Genomic DNA, 21,835 nt, shown 5'->3' with positions numbered 1-21,835 from the left:
TGATGTTTATTTATTTTATTTTTTTCATTATGAAAATTATATGTAATTAATAGTAATTGTTGGATTTAGGGATTGTTGGCTTCACTACAACAAAATGCACTTTTGGTGACCAAATTTGGCGACTAAAAGAAATTTAGTCACCAAAAGTTGTAGAATTGGTGACCAAAAATTTTTTTAGTTGACAAAAGTATAATATTTAGCTACCAATTTTTTTTAGTAGGAGTATATTGATTATTGGCGACTAAAAAAAATTTAGTCACCAAAAATGCCACAATTGGCTACTAAAAAATGTTTTAGTCGTTGTATGATTAGTTTTGGCAACTAAAATTAGCTAATCGCCGAATAAAAAATAAAAATTTTGGTTGCCAAAAAGTGTGTTTTCAGCGACTAAAAAATGTTTTAGTCGTTGTATGATTAGTTTTAGCTACTAAAATTATTTAGTCGCCGAATGTAAAACAAAATTTTACTTTTTATCTTTGGCGACCAAACTTTGGTCGCCAAAAGTGTATTTTCAGCGACTAAAAAATGTTTTAGTCGCTGTATGATTAGTTTTGGCTACCAAAATTATTTAGTCGCCGAATGTAAAACAAAAATTTACTTTTTATCTTTGGCGATCAAACGTTTGGTCGCCAAAAGTGTGTTTTCAGTGACTAAAAAATGTTTTAGTCACCAAAGACCTAAAATATTTAAAGGGAGACATTTTAAATTTTGGAGGGTTTATAAAATTAATTGGCAACTAAAAAATTTTTGGTCGCTAATTGTGTAAAATGAAATATATTTTCAACGCCTACCTTTCTTTATTTTCAACCTCTTTCTCCCTCCCTTCCTCCCTCTCTCTCTCTCTCTCTCTCTCTCTCTCTCATCTTCTCTTCACCTATGGTGGATCTCTCTCATCACCCATAATCTTCTTCAATGTGTTGTAGTACAGAGAAAGAGAAGGGTGTTGCTTCAACATCAGTCTACTGCCATAGCAACTCTGCGACTGTCTACCACCATTGAAGAGGAAGATCAGCAAACAGCAACAACCCAATGCAGCATTGACACCCACCCTCATTCTTCGCTGTTGATGCTGAATTCCCCAAATCAGAGGTATTTTTCTTCAATTCTTTATACTCTAAATTCCCCAAATTAGAGCTTTTTTGGATTTGCAATTCAGTAACGATTGAATTGTATTATTGTATACGTACATACATAGATTGATGAGACATATATCTATGATGGGTTCACCGTCAAAATGTACTGAGTCAAACCGGATACCGAGTCAATCCAATTTGTGTTTCTAAGATTTGGGTTTGGGTTTGTGATTTTCATTAACTGGGTTATGACTCCCATTCGAAGCTCAAACTTGAGCAACAATGGAGTTCAAATAAGAAAAGAAAAAATAGAAGAAGAAAAGAAAAGGGAGTGGTTTGATTTTTGTTCCATTGTGTTTGCTTGATGGGAAATTGTCTTTGCTTTGGGTTTGTAAATAGAACCACAACAATAGTAATTCGCATGCTCTGTGATGTAGGATCATGTATTTTTATCACCAAATTAAGGTTTAATTTTAGGTTTGGCTTATAGATGATTGAGTTTATGGGATTTGCTAAAACATTTTTTAGGATCAAATTTGGGTAATTATCTTTATTATTCTATCCTTTCTTTTAGCAGTAACATCATGGTACTCCAATTTGTTACTCCAATTTTTCTACTGCAAAGTACTTTTTTGCAAGTGTATATAATATTATTGCCTATGGAAATTAATTTTGAAAGATTGAGTTACTGATCTGAAAAGCTTACTCTACTGTAGTTGTACACATTGGTATAATCAATTAGAAGTTGAATATTATGATAGAATGATGTCCACTTTTCACCATAGACCTTTCCCACCGTGAGAAAAAAATAAAATAGAAAACATTGCAGGTCTTAAGATAATATATATATCTTTGTAAATTTTGAGTTACTTTAGGAATAACATTGCGCTAAGTTTTGAAATTAATATTGTCAATATTGAAATTTATGTCTAATTATGATTTTACTTGGGTTTTTGGTTTATATACATTTTATTTATAGAGAAACTATAAATTGCAAACGTTTTTTTTTTTTTTTCCTTTCTCGTCTCTATTGCATTTGTTTTAATCCCCATTGCAATAAAAGCAAACAAAATCATAATGTAGTTCTTTTGTTGTCCCATTGTTCTTCCTACATGTGAGCTCATTTTTTTCAAAATATGATTCAATTGGTATTAGAAAATATATGTGCTCATTTTTTATGACGTGCTTTTGAGGAGATAGTAAAAGTATATGATTCAAGTGCTTTACTGAATGTTAATTGGGGAGTCTAATTCATTTTTGTTGAACAATTGTCTTAGTGTTCATTTTATTTGCAATTTTCTAACTATAAGGGTGTGCTTTGTGTGATTGATCTGTTTGATTAGCAATTGCTGTTTTATTTTTTACCAAATGTTACCAAAAGAGTGAGATCAAAGGAACTGAATAATAAGTTTCACCATAGATTAATATCCTTCCTTTCTTTTGGGTGATATTACTGATCCAGCTTCTTAATTTTTTATTGGTACATAATTTTTTGTCTAATTATATTATCTAGTATTATTTCTACAAAAATTATTAGGGTTTGGAAGGGATAGAATAGCCATAAAATAGACCCAACAAAACCAAAATGAACATAGATCCATCAAGCCAAAATGGAGAAGTTAATACACAATATTGAGCCAAATTCAAACCCACTTTTCCAACATGAAGAATTTTTATTTTTTTATTTTTTTTTTGTCTGTCAAACAGCATTACCCACTCAAAACAATAACTCATTTCTCCCCCCATAATACAAACCCAATTCGTAAATGGTTCAAGCAAATCCATTTTAACAATAAGCTAATTTTATACAAAAATTAAAAACCAAGTACCCAGAAATTCAATGTGAAAATTATCATAAAATTCTTACATTACAATTGCAAAACACCTTAAAAAATTAAAATATGTTTCATAACTTGAGTTTTTTTTAATATGCTATTGACCATATCAAATGAATAAATAACTTCCAGCAATAGAATTATGGTTGAATTAACCAAATTCAGGTCTTCACAATGTAAACAACTAAAACTAAAATAACCTGATTAATGAACCAACTTCTGACAAAGGACCCAAAAAATATATATAACACAGATTGGGACAGATGATTTGCACTAATTTACCCAACAAAAAAAACACAAGATTCATATGGCTTGATTAACTAATTTTAATTTGGGAAAATATTGGACAAATGGGAAACGAAGAAACTAATTGCAAATCAATTGGTGGAGTGCAAGTGAGAACTATTCGTAAGGCACGTGTTTCTCACTTGCATCGGGGGTACATATGTCAAATGTAAAATGTCCAAAATTTTGAGAAATAGTATTGTTAATGGCCTCGTTTGGGAAGTGGCTATTTTAGTAGGCTATTTGGCTTTTTGGCTATTTTAGTAGGCTATTTTAGTTTTGTGTTTGGGAAGATGAGATGAATTTTTAGTTGAGTTCTTGTATTGGAAAGTGTGTTGAAATGATGTTTAAATTTAAAATGACAAATTTGTCCCTAACTTTTTATTTTTTAAATTGATATCAAGGGGCAAAATGGTAATTTTCCCATTGATGTATCATTTTCCGGCTGTGACAGCCTACACTGTCCAGCGCAGTGCCTATTTTTTTTTTAAAAAAAGATGTGAACAGTGCCACTTTTTGGCTTATTTATCAAATGAGGCTATAATAGCCTCGTTGGCAGCTTCCCAAACAGCGCCAATATTAATGCCTAATTTACTGTTACTTTTGTGCAATTTCTCTTCATTTATGTGGAAGTTAGAATAAAACTTGGTCTAATAACAGTAAATTTTTACTTTTAGGAATGGAATTAACCAGAGGAAGAACTCCTGGCAAGATGGTGTGTTGGAGACTAATTGCCCTATCCCTCCTAACTCAAACTCCACTTACAAGTTCCAAACCAAAGATCAAATTGGAACCTACACATACTTTCCATCAACTTTTATGCATAAAACTGCTGGAGGGTTTGGAGGACTAAATGTATATGCAAGATCTGTGATTCCTGTACGATATCCTACACCTGTAGCAAATTTTACTTTACTTATTGGTGATTGGTACGAGACCAGCCATAAGGTGAGGAATCTATATTTTAATGTATATAGATGACACAATTCTGCATTTACGAGTTCATGTTCTTCATGCACTACAAGAAAAAACATTTTTGCCGACCACTTTTAGCTACCAAAACTAATTTAGTCGCCAAAAGTCACGGAATTGGCTACCAAAAATAATATTAGTCGGCAAAAGTCAACTTTTTAACTACTAGTTTTTTTTAGTAGGGGAATGTTGATTATTGGCTACTAAAAAAAATTTAGTAGCTAAAGATATTACAATTGGCGACTAAAACAATTTTTAGTAGCTAAACATATGACAATTGGCGACTAAATAAAAATTTAGTAGCCGTAGAGGTACCTTTAGCTACTAAATTGTTTGGTAGCCAAATGAAAATAAAAAAAAATTAATTTTTAATCTTTCCCGACCAAACTTTTGGTCGCCAAATGTCAAGTTTCGGCGACAAAATTTCTTTTAGTCGCTGTATACCTACTTTCGGCTACTAAATTATTTGGTAGCCGAATGGAAATAAAAAAATTAATTTTTAATCTTTGCCGACCAAAATTTTGGTCGCCAAATGTTAACTTTCGGCGACAAAATTCCTTTTAGTCGCCAAAGACCTACCTTTAGCTACTAAATTATTTGGTAGCCGAATGAAAATAAAAAAATTAATTTTTAATCTTTTGCCGACCAAAATTTTGGTCGCCAAATGTTAACTTTCGGCGACAAAATTCCTTTTAGTCGCCAAAGACCTACCTTTGGCTACTACATTTTTTGGTAGCCGAATGAAAATAAAAAAATTAATTTTTAATCTTTGCCGACCAAAATTTTGGTCGCCAAATGTTACCTTTCGGCGACAAAATTCCTTTTAGTCGCCAAAGACCTACTTTTGGCTACTACATTTTTTGGTAGCCGAAAAAATTAACAAAATAATTATTTTATTTTATTAATAACAATACCATTAGTCTCCACTTGAAAATTTGACTAAACAAAATAGTTATTTTTATTTTTATTTTTATTTTTAGGTTGTACACCCACCATCCAAAATTATTAATATCTTATTTTATTTTTTATTATCTCAAAATATTAATTTTAAAAAAAAATTAATTATTAAAATAATATGAATTTCTTATTTTGTCCTTTTTTTTAAATCCATTAATAATACAAAAAGTACAATTATGACAATTGATATTTCTAAAAAAATATACTATCAAAAGGTAATTTTGAAAAATTAATATTTTTAAAATGTAATAATTGTATTATAAAAAGAAATAAAATTCTGAAAATAGACTATTATTTTTAGATGGAAGAAGTTGTCGGCTTTCATTTGATGGGTTGAACACATCTTTTAATAATTGGGCCCTCACGCGAAAGGTATGCTAAAATGGGCAACTTGTTATTGGCTGTTTGTCGATAGTTTTACATTGCAAAAATTTAAAGGCATAGTTACAGGTCAGTCTGATAATAAATTTATTATTTTTAAAAAGTACAATTAAACTATTTATCCTTTTTACATCATCATATTTCAATAACACTAATAAATTAAGAATAAATCAAAATTCACAAATAAAAGACAAAATATCCCAATTATTTATCATTTTAATAAATTTTTCAATATTATTACCAATACTAATGAAATAATCATTTTACAGACACAAAACATATATTTAAAAACTTTTAAAAAAATTTCATTATCAAAACGAAGGCTAAGTGTGTAAAAAAAAATCACTCATGACTTATGAGTAAATAAATCTGATTTGTAAGACTTATTTTTAAATTTATACTTTCTAAATATTTCTAAATTTTGTAATTTTTTTTTCACAAACTGAGTCATAAAACTCCAATAAAGTAAAAAGTATAAACAATAAATAAAATTAAAAAATATTAATTTAAAAAGCCTGATCTATTTTTCACATCTCTAAAAAAATTAGCAGCAAATATTTTCACAAAATTTTATCTTAATTTGAAATTCCCTCTCAAATTGGGGATTCCCCCCAAAATTTTGCCCTAACCATTCTCTGTTTCTCATCTCACTCTCACACACAACTCCTTCTCATTCCTCACTACAAGAAAAGTGGGTATATGAGACGGAACTATTTGCGACGGCACACTTTGTCGCTCATCACTCTGTCTCTTTCTCTGTCTCTCTATCTCTTTTCTCTATTCGTCTCTCACTCATCTCTCTCTCTCACTACCCATCTTCTCTACCACATTTACCACTACTGCAAATGCCATTCAACTACCACCACTCTTCTCTTTCTCTCTTTTACTCATCACTCTTCTTTCTCTGTCTGTTTGTCTATCTGTCTGTGTGTCTTTCGTTCATCTTTCTTCTCTCTATCTCTCTTATTTGTCTTCTTTCTATGTCTCTCTCGCTCATCTCTCTTCTCTCTATCTCGCTCATCTCTTTTCTATCTCTGTCTTTCTCGCTCATCTCTCTTTTCTCTCTCTCTCTGTCTCTCTCACTCATCTATGTTCTCTCTATCTCTCTATTTTTCTACTCTCTCTCTCGTTCATCTCTTTTCGCTCTCTTTCTATATATCTCTCTCATCTCTTGTTTCTCTCAATTTTTCTATATGTCTCTCCCTATCTCTTTCTCTCTTTGTCTCTCTGTCTCTCTCTCTCTAAATCTCTTTATCTCTCTCTCTCACTTATCACTCTTCTCTCTTTCTTTCTCTCTCTGTGTCTGTTTGTCTGTCTCTCACTCTTCTCTCTCTCTCTCTCTCTCTCTTTCTTTCTATGTGTCTATCTATCTGTTTATCTCTCTCCTCCATTGTGTTCACATTGCTCACTCTCTCCCTCATCTTTATGTCTCTCTGTGTCTCTTACTCATCTATCTCTCCTTTCATCTCTTTTCTCATCTCTTTTCTCTCTCTGTCTCTTTCGCTCATCTCTCTTCTCTTTATCTCTCTCGCTCATCTCTCTTCTCTCTATCTTTCTCCCTGTCTCTCTCGTTCATCTCTCTTCTCTTTATGTCTCTCTTGCTCATCTCTCTTCTCTCTATCTCTCTCTGTCTCTCTCATTCAGCTCTCTTCTCTCTATGTTTCTTTTCTGTCTATCACTCTCTCTCACCACCCATCTCCTCTACCACCTTCACCACTACTGCAAACACCATTCCACCACCACTATTACTTCTACTGTCGCCACTTCACCTCTACGACTACCATTACTACTACTATCGCCACCACTCCACTACCACCACTACTACTACTGCTACTACTACTACCATTACCTCTCTTTCACCCCTGCCACTCTATTTACACTACCACTGCCACAGCTTCACCACTAATCTCTTTCGCCATCACCATCACCATTACCACCACCACCACCATCATCTTTTATCCACCACGTTCACTACTGCTGCCGCTCCTTTTCCTCTACCACAAAAAATTAGTTCATGATATTTAGTAATAAAAAAAAAAGGCCGCAGAAAAATATTTTTTATTGACTACAGAAAATTAACTTTTATTTTAGTGAAAAATATTTTTCATTAAAATATATATTACCCCTACTTCTACAAAATAAAAAAAAATAATATTTTTTTTCATTAAAATAAAAATGAAACAAATAAATTTTCAATCTTAATAACTAAAAAAAAAAAAAATTTAAAAAAAATTCATTAACTCCAAAAAATATATATATTTTAACAAAAAATAAATTTATTTAATTATTTTTTTATTTTTCATCCCCGCCCCTAAATTGATTTCCATTCCCGCTCCCCCCTTTATTTTTTACCCATTCCCGCTTCCACACCCCCTCCCCAAAAAAAAGAAATCCCTAAATCGCAAACCCAAAAAATCCCTAATCTCTTCTTCCCCCCTCTCTCTCTCTCTCTCTCTCGAGATCGACGGCGAGCAGCGGCAGATGAGGGCCAGCCGACAGTAGCCGAAGCGCCAGCCGAGATCAGAGACCTCTTCGACGGAACCCCGCTTGGGCTGTAATCAGTGCTTACTTCGAAGAGAAGGGTCTGGTTCGTCAACAGCTCGATTCCTTCGATGAGTTCATTCAGAACACTATGCAAGAAATTGTTGACGAGTCCGCAGATATCGAGATTCGACCCGAGTCACAGCATAACCCTGGTCACCAGGCTGATCTCGCTGAGGTTCTACTCTTAAATCACTAGGTTTATGTTTTCTGTAGTTGAAAACCCAGTTGAAAAAATTGGAAATTGAATCAGATGAAATTGAATACAAAGTATTTATTGTAGTTAATTACTATGATTGGATGAAAAAGAGTAAATTTTGTTATGATTATATGATTGAAAGCATGGAGTAAAAGAACTTGTATGATTTGGTTGTGGATTGATCATCTGCAGTATGGGTTACTGGGGTTTTTGCCTTCTTCTTTTTTGAGTGTGTGGGTTTACAGGGTTTCTGTGTAGTTTTCAGGGAATGTAGTTTTGTGATAGTTTGGCTGAAGTTGAACTCAAAATCAAAGTTTTGTTGTGGTTTTGGGGGTAGCAGAGTCAATTGTTAGTAGGTGCAGTTGGGTGGTGAAAATAAAGTTTTGTGATTATTTGATTGAAGCTACAATGAAGATTGAAGTATTTGTAATTTGTGGTGCTTCAGAAAATCAAGAACCCCAACTATAAGGGCAAGTGGAAAACCTCATGGATTGGTAACCCAGGTACAGTCCTGTTGTGAAGAAATTTAACTGGTAACATGGGCAGTGCTAGATGTGTCATTGGTCAATAGTAGAGAAAGTTTTCATGGTTAATGTACAGCCCTGTGTGTCTGAAAACTGTAGATAGTAATGTCATAAAGTAAGTTCATTGATCAATGTTAGAGAAAGTTTTCAGAAGATACTGTTAATTTAGATTCTGAAATGACCAACATAGTGGCAATGGCATTGCATGGTTTATATGGGTTAGGTTTGCACTTTTGAAAATTTCTGTGAATTTGTTAATTTTTTAAGTTATGCTTATCACTAATTGTTTGGGAATGTAAGCTAATGAGGTGGAAATTAAAAATAAAAGGTATGTCGAAGCAACCCGGTTATCAATGGATCATTATCTTTCAAGGAAAATTAGACTTAAGACCGGAGTAATGATTTACTGACATAGGGAACAAAAAGAGAAATTGGGAGGAGACAAAAAGGAGGTGAGAATCACTCAAAACATTTATACGATGCCCTGAAGACTGGCTTTGGATAATTCTTCCCACATTTTTATTTATTTATTACAACCTTGTTGTTTTAACGAGGATCTATTTTATTGGAAAATATTTGATATGTAAGACTATCTATGTCATTAACAGGGAAGCTTTTAAGCCTTCTTAACATTTTATAGGCACCAAACTAATGAATTTTATTTTTTCTTGCAGATGGTTTTGGACATACAAATGTGGATAAAAGGTATGTCGAAGGTATGTCGAAGCAACCCAGTTATGAATGGAACCAATCACAAATCCATTTCCCAAGCTAATGCAATGTCTCATTACTGTTTAGTGAAGGATTTTTGGTACTAATCATATTAGTTCTATTATTTCATATTTGAAATGTTTGCTTCAAAGACCATGACAACTGGATCTCTGGGTTTAATTACAATACTTGTTTGTTCCCTGCAGAGTTCGAAGATAATCCTCACCTTTATGTATTGAAGCCAATGAAATATGTAGGCATTGAAGTTTGGAAAGTAAGACTCTTGACTCTCTATTATTAAAGTATTGTTATTTCTTCTAATTGGGTCTATGATCTTGCACTTTCTGATTCAAGCTGAGTCTGTGAACCTCTGTTCTTATGAAGTAAAAAGGTTGCAATGCTTCATTGTCAGTTTCAGGACTTTGGTCAATTTTATTGATTTTTTAATTTTTTTTGAAAAAGTTGTTCTTGTCATCGGTCTGAAACCCATTTTTCTTTTCTTTTTTTCCAAAAAGGAAGAAGAAAATGCTGACCCTATTTGTTTTGAACTTTTCTAATCTCGAGTGTGTTAATCTTTACCCATTATGTTGTTGTGAAATGTATCAAAGAAACATTTTTGCATAATTTAGCAAAGCAACATTTTTCGATTTTTGCATGATTGGAAGGAAGTTAAAAAAGAACAGTGTAGCCCTTGATATTGTTAATTTTGGTGAAGAAGATAAGGGGAAAGCAGAAAAGCTAGAAGCCCTTCTTGCTGCTGTAAACAATAATGACAGCAGTCACATTGTTAATGTTCCTACTGGTCCAAATGCTCTCTCTAATATTCTGATAAGGTTGCTTGTCACTCTTTCATCTATGTTTGCTTTGCATTGATATCAAACTTAATTCACATTAGAGCTCCCTGCTACAACGAAGTCTTCGATGGTCGTCATTGTCACAATGAATCCACGGTATTATGATCAAATTACTCTATCCCTTGCTACCCTTTGTCAGGTAACTCTCTCTTCCTTCAAATTTTTCCTTCTGATCTTTGCTTTATACATAAACAACACATACAAATAATGGTAAAAACTCACAGTATGTATCAGTTGGCAAAACCACTGGGCTTTGAATGAAGCAATTATATAGATGTTTCCATTCCTTATCACTACTTTCATAATGTGCAGAATTTCTTCCTCGTGGAGAGCATTTTCATAATTTATTTGAGCAGTGGGATAGGAAAATTGTTATTTAAAAAAAAAGAGAAGAGAAATATACAATTGGAGGTGTGCAATTACAACATGAAGCATTTACTTTATTTTTAATCTATTAACCTTAGGACGCTACATTGTTATTTTTATGAATTATTATGCAGGTTGTAAGAGGTGGTAGGAGAGAAAATATTTCAATATAGGACATTGTTGTTGGTGATGTTATACCTCTTAAGATTGGTGATTAGGTGAGTGTAGCCTATTTAAGTGGGTTTGATTTGTCGGACATACAAATTTGTTTTTATGAATCCACTATTGCAACTGTAGATATTACTGCTTATGAACACGAGAAAAAATAGGTTGTTACCTTTCCATTTTTCCAAGGTCCCAGCAGATGGAATCATAATTTCTGGTCATTCTCTTGCCATCGATGAATCTAGCATGACTGGGGAAAGCAAGATTGTAAGTTATTTAGATCTTGTTATGAAATATATGTAAGACTATGTTGGTAAAGTACCATTTTTGCTGAAACTATGCTGGTAAAGTACCTACGCATGTAATTTTCCTGATGTATGCAATATTGGACCTCTGTTGTTATTTATTTTGTCTTATTAATTTCCAGTTGGTCTTGTCTTATTGTTGAATGAACATCCTATTCATGCATTTGCAGAATCTGGAAATTAACTCTCTATTTCCCTCTCTTGCTCTCTCTCTATATATACTTTTATGTCAAAAGAACATATTTTATACCCTAATTTTCGGTCTTGGAATAATTTCCTATGCTTTTTCATAATATAATCAATTTTGGTTATGCTTTCATCATGAATATAATAAACTCTTTTGCTGTCTGAAGGTAACTGGTGTTGGAATCAACAAAGAATGGGGATTGTTGATGGCAAGTATCTCGGAAGTATTTGAGCATTTAGTTTTTTATGTGATTTATTTAAATTAATTCACCATCAAAAAAATATATAAATGTGTATGTATCATATTTATAATCACCTAATTTCAAATTCAACCCAGTGGGATTCATTTTATGTCTTTACTCATTTCAGCTGTGCTCTAGCAACAATGAATTGTACTCTCCTTCACAAGCTCTGGTCAGGACCCATATGGTGTGGAAGAAGGACAAGAAGAGAATCAGGAGAGTGAGGTGCACCTGCTATTTCCCTTCCCACTGCAGGCATGTTGGTTCTTTCTGCTTCCTTCTTTGTCCCCACATGGGTATGTTTTTGTTTTTTCTCATACTGCTCTGATTAGAACAGAGTAAAAGACATGAAATTGCTGCAGCATGAATTAATACAGCATCTCACTTTCTCATTATATGTAAGAGAAATGTTAAAACCCACAATTTAGATTGCTAAATTCACCCATAATGATGTGGGAAGGGAGTGGAGCCTTACATAGTTGAATTTGTTACAAATAAAAAATTGACACCTAGCATGCCATGTCATTGTAGGTCAAATTAGCAGAGAAATCAAGGGGTTGAATCCAGGAATACATAACTGCCAGAATAGATACAAGGAATGTACAATCAAAGCCCATGTTTGTTGAATAAAATTGCTAATTAGGGGCTGTCTTCAAGCATATGCAGCTGTATCTCTAACACGCTCCTTCAAGTTTGGACCATGAATTCTATCCCAGACAACATGACAATCAATTTTAATGTGTTTGGTATGTTGAGGGAAGAGATGTCCAAACAGGCCCTAAGTTGTTGATAATTCATATTGCTTGCAATCTATAATACTCTTCCTTCTAAAGTTTAGTTTTTTAGGTGGCTTGCTTGGAAGAATAAGGTCAAAACTGTAGTGTTCTTGCAGAGAATTGGAGTCCTTAATGGCAATGCATCTACACTTTGTGGTTTGTCCAAGAATGAGGAGGAATCATCACTTCACGTGCTACAGCATTGTCCCTTTGTTTGGAGGGTGTGTCTGCCATTTTGAGTTGGTGGAGTTCACAATGGGCTATCCGTAGTGTGTGTGTGTTGGGTGGGGGGAGCCATCCTAACAATAACTCTTTGGTCCTTGTGGAACCTCAGAAACGAATGTATATTTAAGAATGCAGCACCAGAATTGTATATTTTACACTCCAATTTTATTTACTAATATTAGGATTGATTATCAGGTTGATATTTTGTATTACATATGTCGAATGGAGGGAATATATTTTGTATTACATATTTTGTATTACTAAATTATTGAGGTTGGAATAGACTTGGGTCGTATGGAATTTGTATTACATATGTGGAATGGAATGGAATTGGATGTCGAATGGAATTTTTGGCATGCACATTGTTGATGGTTGATAATATATATTTAGTATTGATGGATTTTATTGTTTATACATTGTATAGGTTGTACTAATAATGGATACAGGTGGTTCAGAAATTAAAAACAAAAAAAAAATTCTAATATAGCATTTGGCTACTAACTATTTTGGTAGCCAAAAATTATTTTCAAATGTTTTGGCCACTAATAATGTAGTAGCAAAATGAATAAAAGTTGGCAACCTTTGGTGACTAAATGCCATGGTCGGCAAATAGTTCAATTAGTGACTAAAACTTTAGTCTCTAAATAGTTCAAATTAGTTTTGTTATAACTTTCGGTGACTAATATTTTGGTCACCAAAAATATCACTTTTGCCGACTAACCCAACTTTAGTAGCCAAACGTTGACGTTTGGCGACCAATGATTTAGTAGCTAAAAATTACCTTTTCAGCGACTATTTTTTTAGTCGCCAAAGGGTAACATTTGCCGACTACACAGATTAGTAGCCAAATGTTGCATTTTCAGCGACCAAACTCGTGTTTAGTCGCTAAAACATTCGCCGACAGGGTTTAGGCGACTAAGTTGGCGACAAAAAAATTTAGTCGCTAATTGGTTTTGGCGACTAAAAAAGTGACCTTTGGCGACTAAGATTTTGGTCGGCGAAAGTCTAATTTCTTGTAGTGATGTTTACTAAAGTATTTTAGTTTTTAGAATCTGTTTGAAATTTTTTTGAAAATAATAGCATTGGCAGTGTGCATTTGTTAAATAACTAGGAATACATTATTTTAGATAATGTTTGTGTTCTAAAACCAATTCAACAATTTTTTTTTAAAGATAATGAAAATATTATCTCAAAGTCTATCTCCTTTTCTAATACTAGTGAGTCAATTTACTTTGAAATGTGACTACAAGAACGGTGCCTACATGAAATTTACATGCCTGTCATGCTCTAATGGTTTCCAATAAATTATAATTAATTTTTCAATTCTTGATGTTTGCAGGCATTGCAGTAATTTTTGAATTCAGAAAAATCTCTTCCCTTTCCTAATGGCATCCTTATAAATGGGAAAACTCAATCTACCTTTAGTGGTGATCAAGGTCCGCCCCATCATTTTTATTATTGGAAAATGTTTAAACAATTTCCAAGTATTTTAATCATGTCGGAAAAGAGAAAGAAGGACTTGATTAATATTGGTTCACTTTCTTTTGCTTTTCAGGAAAAATCTACATGTTCAGGATTTCAAATGTGGGCTTGTCGACCTCCATTAACTTTTCAAACGTTGACTATCATCCTTAGAGTTTATACGAATATAATGGTTTTTGTATAATTCTCTATTTTGTATGGAATTATTATTTTAGATTAGAATATACTTAGTTTAAATGAAATTTGACATTAAAAATTATTTCTTTTTGGATGATTGGAAGCGAAATAGATGTAAATTGTGAAATGATTAATAATATATGTATTCCTAATAAATTTTTAACGAGCCGAACAATCTTATCCACAACTAAGTAACCATTTGATAAAAAAGAAATTTGGGTAATTTACCAAACCCATGTTTAATTTTGGGGAAATAACATATCAATTGAAAAATGAAAAAAAATTACAAATTAATAGTAAATATTATAAATTTTCATTATTAAAATTATAAAATTTTTCATATATTTGTAATTATTTTTGGAAAAATTAGGCTGATTTGTAGTTTTCCTTTTAATTTTTGTAGGAGAAATGGGTTGATGACGTGGTGCTTGCGTCCAATCCCCAATGGGCTCCCCTCATCTCACCAACCTCCATTCCCTCTTTTTAAAATCATTTTTGGTTTGGGGCTTTGACGAGTAAGAATCGGCGTTCTTGGACCCCCAACCCTTCCTCTCTCTCACCTTCATGCCACCACCACCACGAGTACAGATATCAATCACACTCATTCACCCTCCTGCCACGTGTCTCCATCCTCCATCGCTGATCTCCATATAAATCCAACGGCCACGTGCATCTCTCAACTAACACGCTCATCTATTTAAGCAATCAAAAATGGCTCACCAAAAACTCAGGAAATTCAACCCTTCAAAAGGCTTTGCAATTTCCTTTACCTCTTAGCTTAAGCTTATTGGATTCAACATATACATATACATACATACATTTAAGTTTTTTTTTTTTTCTTTTTTAAATTTTAAAGCTTACTAATCATTTTATTCTGATCGCTAAAAATTCTTCCTTCTCTCGTATTTTGATCGTGTTGTCATTAGATTAATTTTTTTTTTCACATTAATTTCCCTATGGAATTTCACAATGGTACAAGTAATGGTCACACTTTATGTGCCCAAGACCCATTGAACTGGGTGATGGCAGCCGAGTCGCTAAAGGGCAGCCACTTTGAGGAGGTGAAGAAGATGGTAGCGGAGTACCGGAAGCCGGCGGTCCGGCTCGGAGGCGAGACCTTGACCATATCACAAGTGGCCGCGATAGCGACCGGTGTCAACACCGGGGTGAAGGTGGAGTTGGCGGAGGCGGCCCGGGCCGGCGTCAAGGCGAGCAGTGATTGGGTGATGGAGAGCATGAATAAGGGGACAGATAGCTATGGGGTGACAACTGGATTTGGTGCAACTTCACATAGAAGGACCAAAGAGGGTGGTGCTCTGCAGAAGGAACTCATTAGGTAAGAAATCAAACTATCTTGTTTTGCTTATTTTTCTTCATTAATTATTATCTTTTTATAGATTTGCATAGGCTGTTTTCCAATTAAAGAGGGTATAGGTCATTAGGTGGTTTCTTTTAAAGATCTTCCAGCTCTATGATTTGGCGGAGAGTAATCAATAATATTAATTGAATCTAGAGAGACGAGTTATTATCATGTAGTTTTTGAAATACATCTGGTAAAGTTTATATGGTATTTTATATAATTCATGTAATGAAAAAATTTAGAAGTGATACATGGGGATTTACGTTTATTTAACAGTTGTGTGATATAAATAATCATTCAGGTACTTTGTATTCAGACTGAAATAATAGCTTACAAAAAAAGACTCACTTAGGGAATATTTGTTTGATTGGAACAAAAATAAGGGAATTTGCACTAATAAATGCATTAAACTTGCTTTTTCTTTTTCTTTTTTTGAATAAAAAATATATGTATTAAATGTGGTAGGTACTAATTTATCTTAGATTGATATTTAAAGGAAGTTTTTCTATTAAAAAAATTATTAAAATAGAAAAAGTAGGTTAAATTGTTGTTTTTATTTTTATTTTTTATAAATAGAATATAGGTCATTAAAATATATGTATTAAATGTGGTAGGTACTAATTTATCTTAGATTGATATTTAAAGGAAGTTTTTCTATTAAAAAAATTATTAAAATAGAAAAAGTAGGTTAAATTGTTGTTTTTATTTTTTTTTTATAAATAGGGGTGTTATCACTGACAGTGTTTGGCAGTATGTCAGAAGTCTTCTTAATTGGGGAAATTATAAAAATAAAATAAAACTTACAAAAAAAAAAGTACAAACATATGAAAAAGTATAGTATTTCAATTATTAAAATGCATAATTTTTTCATGTTTCTGTAATTTGTTTTTGTTGCACGGCCTCGTTTGTCAATATCACTTTTTAATCAAAAAGTCAAAAAAGTTGTTAAAAAAATAAAAAAATCAATAACTTATATTAAAAAGTCAAAATTTTCATTTTCTTTCTACTTTTTGAACATTTTTCGTAAATTTTTTTTAAAAAAATCATCTCAAATATATTAGTTTTTTTTACATCATATTTTAGCTAAAAAATAAAAAAAAAAAATCTTAAAAAAAATGTTCCCAAACAAGACCTCTATTTAGTTTTTTTTTTTTTTTTTTTTTTTTTTTTTTTTTTTTTAATTCAAAGGTACGATGGATTAAAAAATAATAATTATTATGAGGTTCAAACTTTTAGAGGTGGTAAATGTTAATGTTAAAATACAAATCACACTCTTCCCCATTTCAAAATAAAAAAATTACAGACCACACTAAATCCTTTTTTTATTATTATTATAATTAACGATAAGCCAAAAAAATTTGAAAAAAAAAAACAAAAAAAAAAACAAACAGACAAACAAACATTTATACTATTAATTAGAACATCATGGTATTTACTAAATATTTCATAATTATGTAAATATGACATTCCAACTACCAACATTTAAAAAAAATCAAATTATTAAATGATTAACTATTAATTCTTCTAAAAGTTTAAATAGTTATAAAGGTAGATACTTTTTCGGTAGTACTACATGTATCAATTGATATATCAATTAGTGTATTAATATATGTTATGACATTACTATTTTAAAATTATGATCCCACTTATTATACAAATTACAAAGACCTCATACTTTTAAAATTATGTGACATTATCTATCAATATATTAATTAATACATATAATATTATTATTTTATTATTTATATCACTAACACACCCCAATACTTCTTTTTTTATGACGGAGAATCCAACTAATTTGTACCTAGTTGAAAACCTTGTGATTAAATTCCGAATATGCTCTGATACTTAAACTAAGTATTTTAGATTTTAAATTTTTTAACCTTTAAATAAATAAATAAAAACTTAGGAGGAGAGAGGAACAAGCTTGTTTGGTTTCAGTTTTCAGAAAATAATTTTCAAAAAATTCTATTTTTTATTTTTTGTATTTTAATGTTTTCAATGATTTTTTTTTTAATACTTTAAGCAATTGTTTTTAATTTTTAGACACACCTAACATAAATATATTTTAAAAGCATAATATTTGTGAAAAAAATCTTTAAAAAATACACAAAATACCAAAAAATATAAAAAAATTACAAATATTCAGTACATTTTTCATATTTTTGTGTATTTATTAGATTTTAAAAATATTTTTTCATAAATATTTTACTATTTAGATACATCTAAGTAAGGTGTATCTAAAAAAGTAAAAAAAAAAAACTTAAAATTTAAAAAATACTCACTAATAACAAAAAAAAAAAAATTCAGTTTTCATAAAATTGAATTCAGCAAACTGACACCAAACACACTGATTTGTATTAGATATGGGCTGTCAAATCCATCATTGTATGCCCAATAAATAATAGCCGCTTTCATAGGACGGAGTCTGGTCCAATAAATGGATGAATAGGCCCATTTAAACTTGTACTAGGCCCGACAGTTGCCCAAGTCCTAGGCCACACACTAAAATAAAAGTCAGTGTTTGGGCCCACATTTGATTGGGAATCACAAAAGGATATATGAAAAAACAAAATTCACTTCCTCCCAAAAACAAGTAAATAAATAAAATTCAGTTTGACCAAAAATAATACTAAGTACAAACATAATTTTGTACAAAATTTTCACTCAATTGTGTGACATTTTGTAATTCTTTCATTTTTAAATCAAAATACTCACTGTTAACAGGTTATAATTTTAAAAATACCACTTTCATTCATTTTAATGATTTAAAGGGATTTAAAAATACTACTTTTATATGAATTGTATTGGTTACTTCTTCTTTTTTATTTTATTTTATTTTATTGACTTCTAGTCTTACAAAAAAAATTTATGGAGAAGCCTCCACCAAAATGATGTGGCGGTAATAAAAGTAAAGGATGTGTTGATTTGACCATAAAGTAGAATGTCTAGGAGTCAAAACTCTTATAAATGAGCAGTCAATTCTCTATTTAGTAACAAAAATACTAGTAGCACATAAACAAATCAAAGAATGGGAGATAGACACTCACAAATGTGCAAGTCTCACATAATGGCCTCTTTTGGAAATAACATAGAAAGTCAAAAGTTTATTTTTAATTTATTTTAGATCATATTATTTTTTTTACATATTTTTTTTTTAAAAAAAAAATCATAAAAAATTAAAAAAGTCAATTTTTAACCGGCTTCCCCTGTTGTATACCATTCAATAATTTGTTTTTGTGTTAATGGTGGAAATGACTTTATGTGTTTGATTTTGATACATTAGTTGGTTGATTTTTTTCATTCATTGTTATCTTCAAAAAATTATTAATTAGTTCTAAAATATCATATGGTATTATTTGCACAGTATTATTGATAAATATAAAATCTATGTTATTGGCTAGAAATTCTACACTTTTTTTTTTTTTTTTTTTTTTTGCGACTACCCAATAATTATCCGTTTTTTATTCCTTGTGAAACTCTTTGTTCGAGTAATTGGGTGATGTTGGACTCACAAAAGAAGTAATTGGGCCCAACCCATCAAAGAGATTTCTGCCACTGGAAGTTTACCAAGTCAATCATTCAATTATTCTTAACTGTGTTAATGTACAAACCTGTGTTACTGATCGATTTTTATAAAACTCTTTGGTGCAACAGATTCTTGAATGCTGGAATATTTGGAAATGGCACTGAATCATGCCATACTCTTCCTCAGTCAGCAGCAAGGGCCTCAATGCTAGTTAGGGTCAACACCCTCCTCCAAGGCTACTCTGGCATTCGGTTCGAGATCCTAGAAGCCCTTACTGAGTTCCTCAACCACAACATCACCCCATGCTTGCCCCTCCGTGGCACGATCACTGCCTCCGGTGACCTTGTCCCACTATCCTACATTGCTGGGCTTTTGACGGGCAGGCCCAATTCCAAGGCAGTTGGGCCCAACGGAGAAACGCTCAATGCAACCGAGGCCTTCCAGCTAGCTGGCATCAAGACCGGGTTTTTTGAATTGCAGCCCAAAGAAGGCCTTGCATTAGTGAATGGCACTGCAGTTGGATCGGCCCTAGCTTCCATGGTTCTCTATGAAGCCAACATCCTTGCCATCCTCTCTGAAGTTTTGTCAGCAATTTTTGCCGAAGTCATGCAAGGAAAGCCCGAATTTACGGACCATTTGACCCATAAATTGAAGCACCACCCTGGCCAAATTGAGGCAGCAGCTATTATGGAACATATTTTAGATGGAAGCTCCTATGTCAAAGAAGCCCAAAAATTACATGACATTGACCCCCTTCAAAAGCCAAAACAAGACCGGTACGCCCTCCGAACATCGCCTCAATGGCTAGGCCCGCAAATTGAGGTCATCCGCACATCGACGAAGATGATTGAAAGAGAGATAAACTCGGTGAACGACAACCCGCTAATCGATGTATCGAGGAACAAGGCCCTACATGGTGGGAATTTCCAAGGGACCCCAATTGGAGTCTCAATGGACAACACTCGCCTAGCCGTCGCTTCGATTGGAAAACTCATGTTTGCCCAATTTTCCGAGCTTGTCAATGACTTGTACAACAATGGGTTGCCTTCAAATCTCTCCGGTGGTCGAAATCCTAGCTTGGATTACGGATTCAAAGGTGCTGAAATAGCCATGGCTGCCTATTGTTCTGAACTCCAATTTCTAGCCAATCCGGTGACCAACCACGTCCAAAGCGCCGAGCAACACAACCAAGATGTGAACTCCCTAGGCTTGATCTCTTCAAGAAAGACAGCTGAGGCTATTGACATATTGAAACTCATGTCATCCTCATTTTTAGTAGCTCTATGCCAAGCCATAGACTTGAGGCACATAGAAGAGAACCTAAAGAACACAGTCAAGAACACAGTAAGCCAAGTAGCCAAAAGAGTCCTAACAATGGGCTTCAATGGAGAGCTTCACCCATCCAGATTCTGCGAAAAAGAGTTGCTCAAAGTTGTCGATAGAGAACACGTTTTCGCATACATCGATGACCCAATTAGCAGTACCTATCCATTGATGCAGAAGCTGAGGCAAGTCCTTGTGGAGCACGCTCTTTTGAACGGTGAAAGAGAGAAGAATTCAAGCACTTCAATCTTCCAAAAGATAGGTGCATTTGAGGAAGAACTAAAAGCCCTTTTGCCAAAAGAAGTTGAGAGTGCAAGGCGTGATGTGGAGAGTGGAAAGGCAGTGGTTGGAAACAGGATTAAGGAATGTAGGTCATACCCATTGTACAGGTTTGTGAGGGAAGAGTTAGGGACTGGTTTGTTGACCGGTGAGAAAGTCAGGTCGCCGGGGGAGGAGTTTGACAAGGTTTTCACGGCTCTCTGTGGAGGGAAGTTGGTTGATCCATTGATGGAGTGTTTGAAGGAATGGAATGGAGCTCCTCTTCCAATTTGCTAGTTAGTTAATTAGGATGTTTTAATTAAATTGTTAATTAATATTACCATCATATATAAATTTGTGTATGTGAACATTACATTTATGGTTCTTTTTTGTAAGTTGTAATCTTTTAAATGTGATCTCAAACTGTTTATGAAGATTGTATTTTTGTTCTTGAATCTTTGTCATTCGTTTACACTTCTCCTTTACTCGCATATTCAATTTGAGATATGTTTCTTACGTAAAATATTATGAAGTTGGTTAAATTTTTAAACTCAACTTGATTATGTTTATGCGAATTATAAAATATTAAACTAATTAAACTAAACTCGATAATAAATAAATAAAGATTCAACACAATTTTAGAACTTACTAAAATTTTGAACTAAACTTAAACAATTAAAGATTCAACACAATTTTAAAACTTATTAAAATTTTGAACTATACTTAAACAAGTGTAAGACTCGGCTCTTCCCTTACAAGTTGCACAGTTACTTGTAGTATAACTGAATTTTCAAAGATAGAGAATTGTAAACAATTACTATGGTTGGGCTCTTATACACTGCATAACCCCTGGTGGTTTGCATTTTGTTGGTGATAATTATAAATAAAACATCAGAAAATATAAATAATAAAAATTACAATAATTATTGTAAGGGCTGAGGCGCAGGAAATTCGTTCTCTTTAAGGACATTCAAGCCCTCTGCGGTTAGGCAAAGCCTTACACCGGTGCAACAGAAAAAACCTTGACTTATCCCTCCTAGGATACAACAGCCTGACTAAGTCGTATGGTTTACCAATACTGCACAATTGGTTGAACCCAAACTTTATCA

At 32.7% G+C, this 21,835-nt stretch overlaps 2 protein-coding genes across 2 annotated transcripts; both read left to right on the top strand.

Moving 5' to 3' along the window:
* The first annotated feature begins 826 nt into the window (after positions 1-826).
* On the top strand, positions 827-14,290 carry LOC145796985 (L-ascorbate oxidase homolog). The gene is made up of 4 exons (XM_082882850.1): positions 827-1,089; positions 3,871-4,141; positions 13,937-14,033; positions 14,153-14,290. The coding sequence occupies exons 1-3, from the start codon at positions 1,067-1,069 to the stop codon at positions 13,946-13,948; spliced, it is 306 nt and encodes a 101-aa protein (XP_082738976.1). The 5' UTR covers positions 827-1,066; the 3' UTR covers positions 13,949-14,033; positions 14,153-14,290.
* Positions 14,291-14,769: 479 nt separating this feature from the next.
* Positions 14,770-21,181, top strand: LOC114262497 (phenylalanine ammonia-lyase G1). Its single transcript, XM_028202856.2, has 2 exons — positions 14,770-15,592; positions 19,274-21,181. Exons 1-2 carry the CDS (start codon positions 15,213-15,215, stop codon positions 21,021-21,023), a joined length of 2,130 nt encoding a protein of 709 aa, XP_028058657.2. The 5' UTR covers positions 14,770-15,212; the 3' UTR covers positions 21,024-21,181.
* Positions 21,182-21,835: the final 654 nt, after the last annotated feature.

Source organism: Camellia sinensis, chromosome 8 (assembly GCF_055761805.1).
Source record: "Camellia sinensis isolate YWXY chromosome 8, ASM5576180v1, whole genome shotgun sequence".
Classification (NCBI taxonomy): Eukaryota; Viridiplantae; Streptophyta; class Magnoliopsida; order Ericales; family Theaceae; genus Camellia; species Camellia sinensis.
The sequence above is the reverse complement of the archived record's forward strand: the minus strand, read 5'-3'. Positions and strand labels throughout refer to the sequence as shown.

Excerpts from the sequence above, each read along its gene's own strand:
- LOC145796985 (XM_082882850.1), top strand. The coding sequence starts at position 1,067 with ATGCTGAATTCCCCAAATCAGAG. Across the intron at positions 1,090-3,870 it reads CTGAATTCCCCAAATCAGAG|GAATGGAATTAACCAGAGGA; the intron begins GTATTTTTCTTC and ends TTTTACTTTTAG.
- LOC114262497 (XM_028202856.2), top strand. The coding sequence starts at position 15,213 with ATGGAATTTCACAATGGTACAAGTAATGGTCACACTTTATGTGCCCAA. Across the intron at positions 15,593-19,273 it reads CTGCAGAAGGAACTCATTAG|ATTCTTGAATGCTGGAATAT; the intron begins GTAAGAAATCAA and ends TTGGTGCAACAG.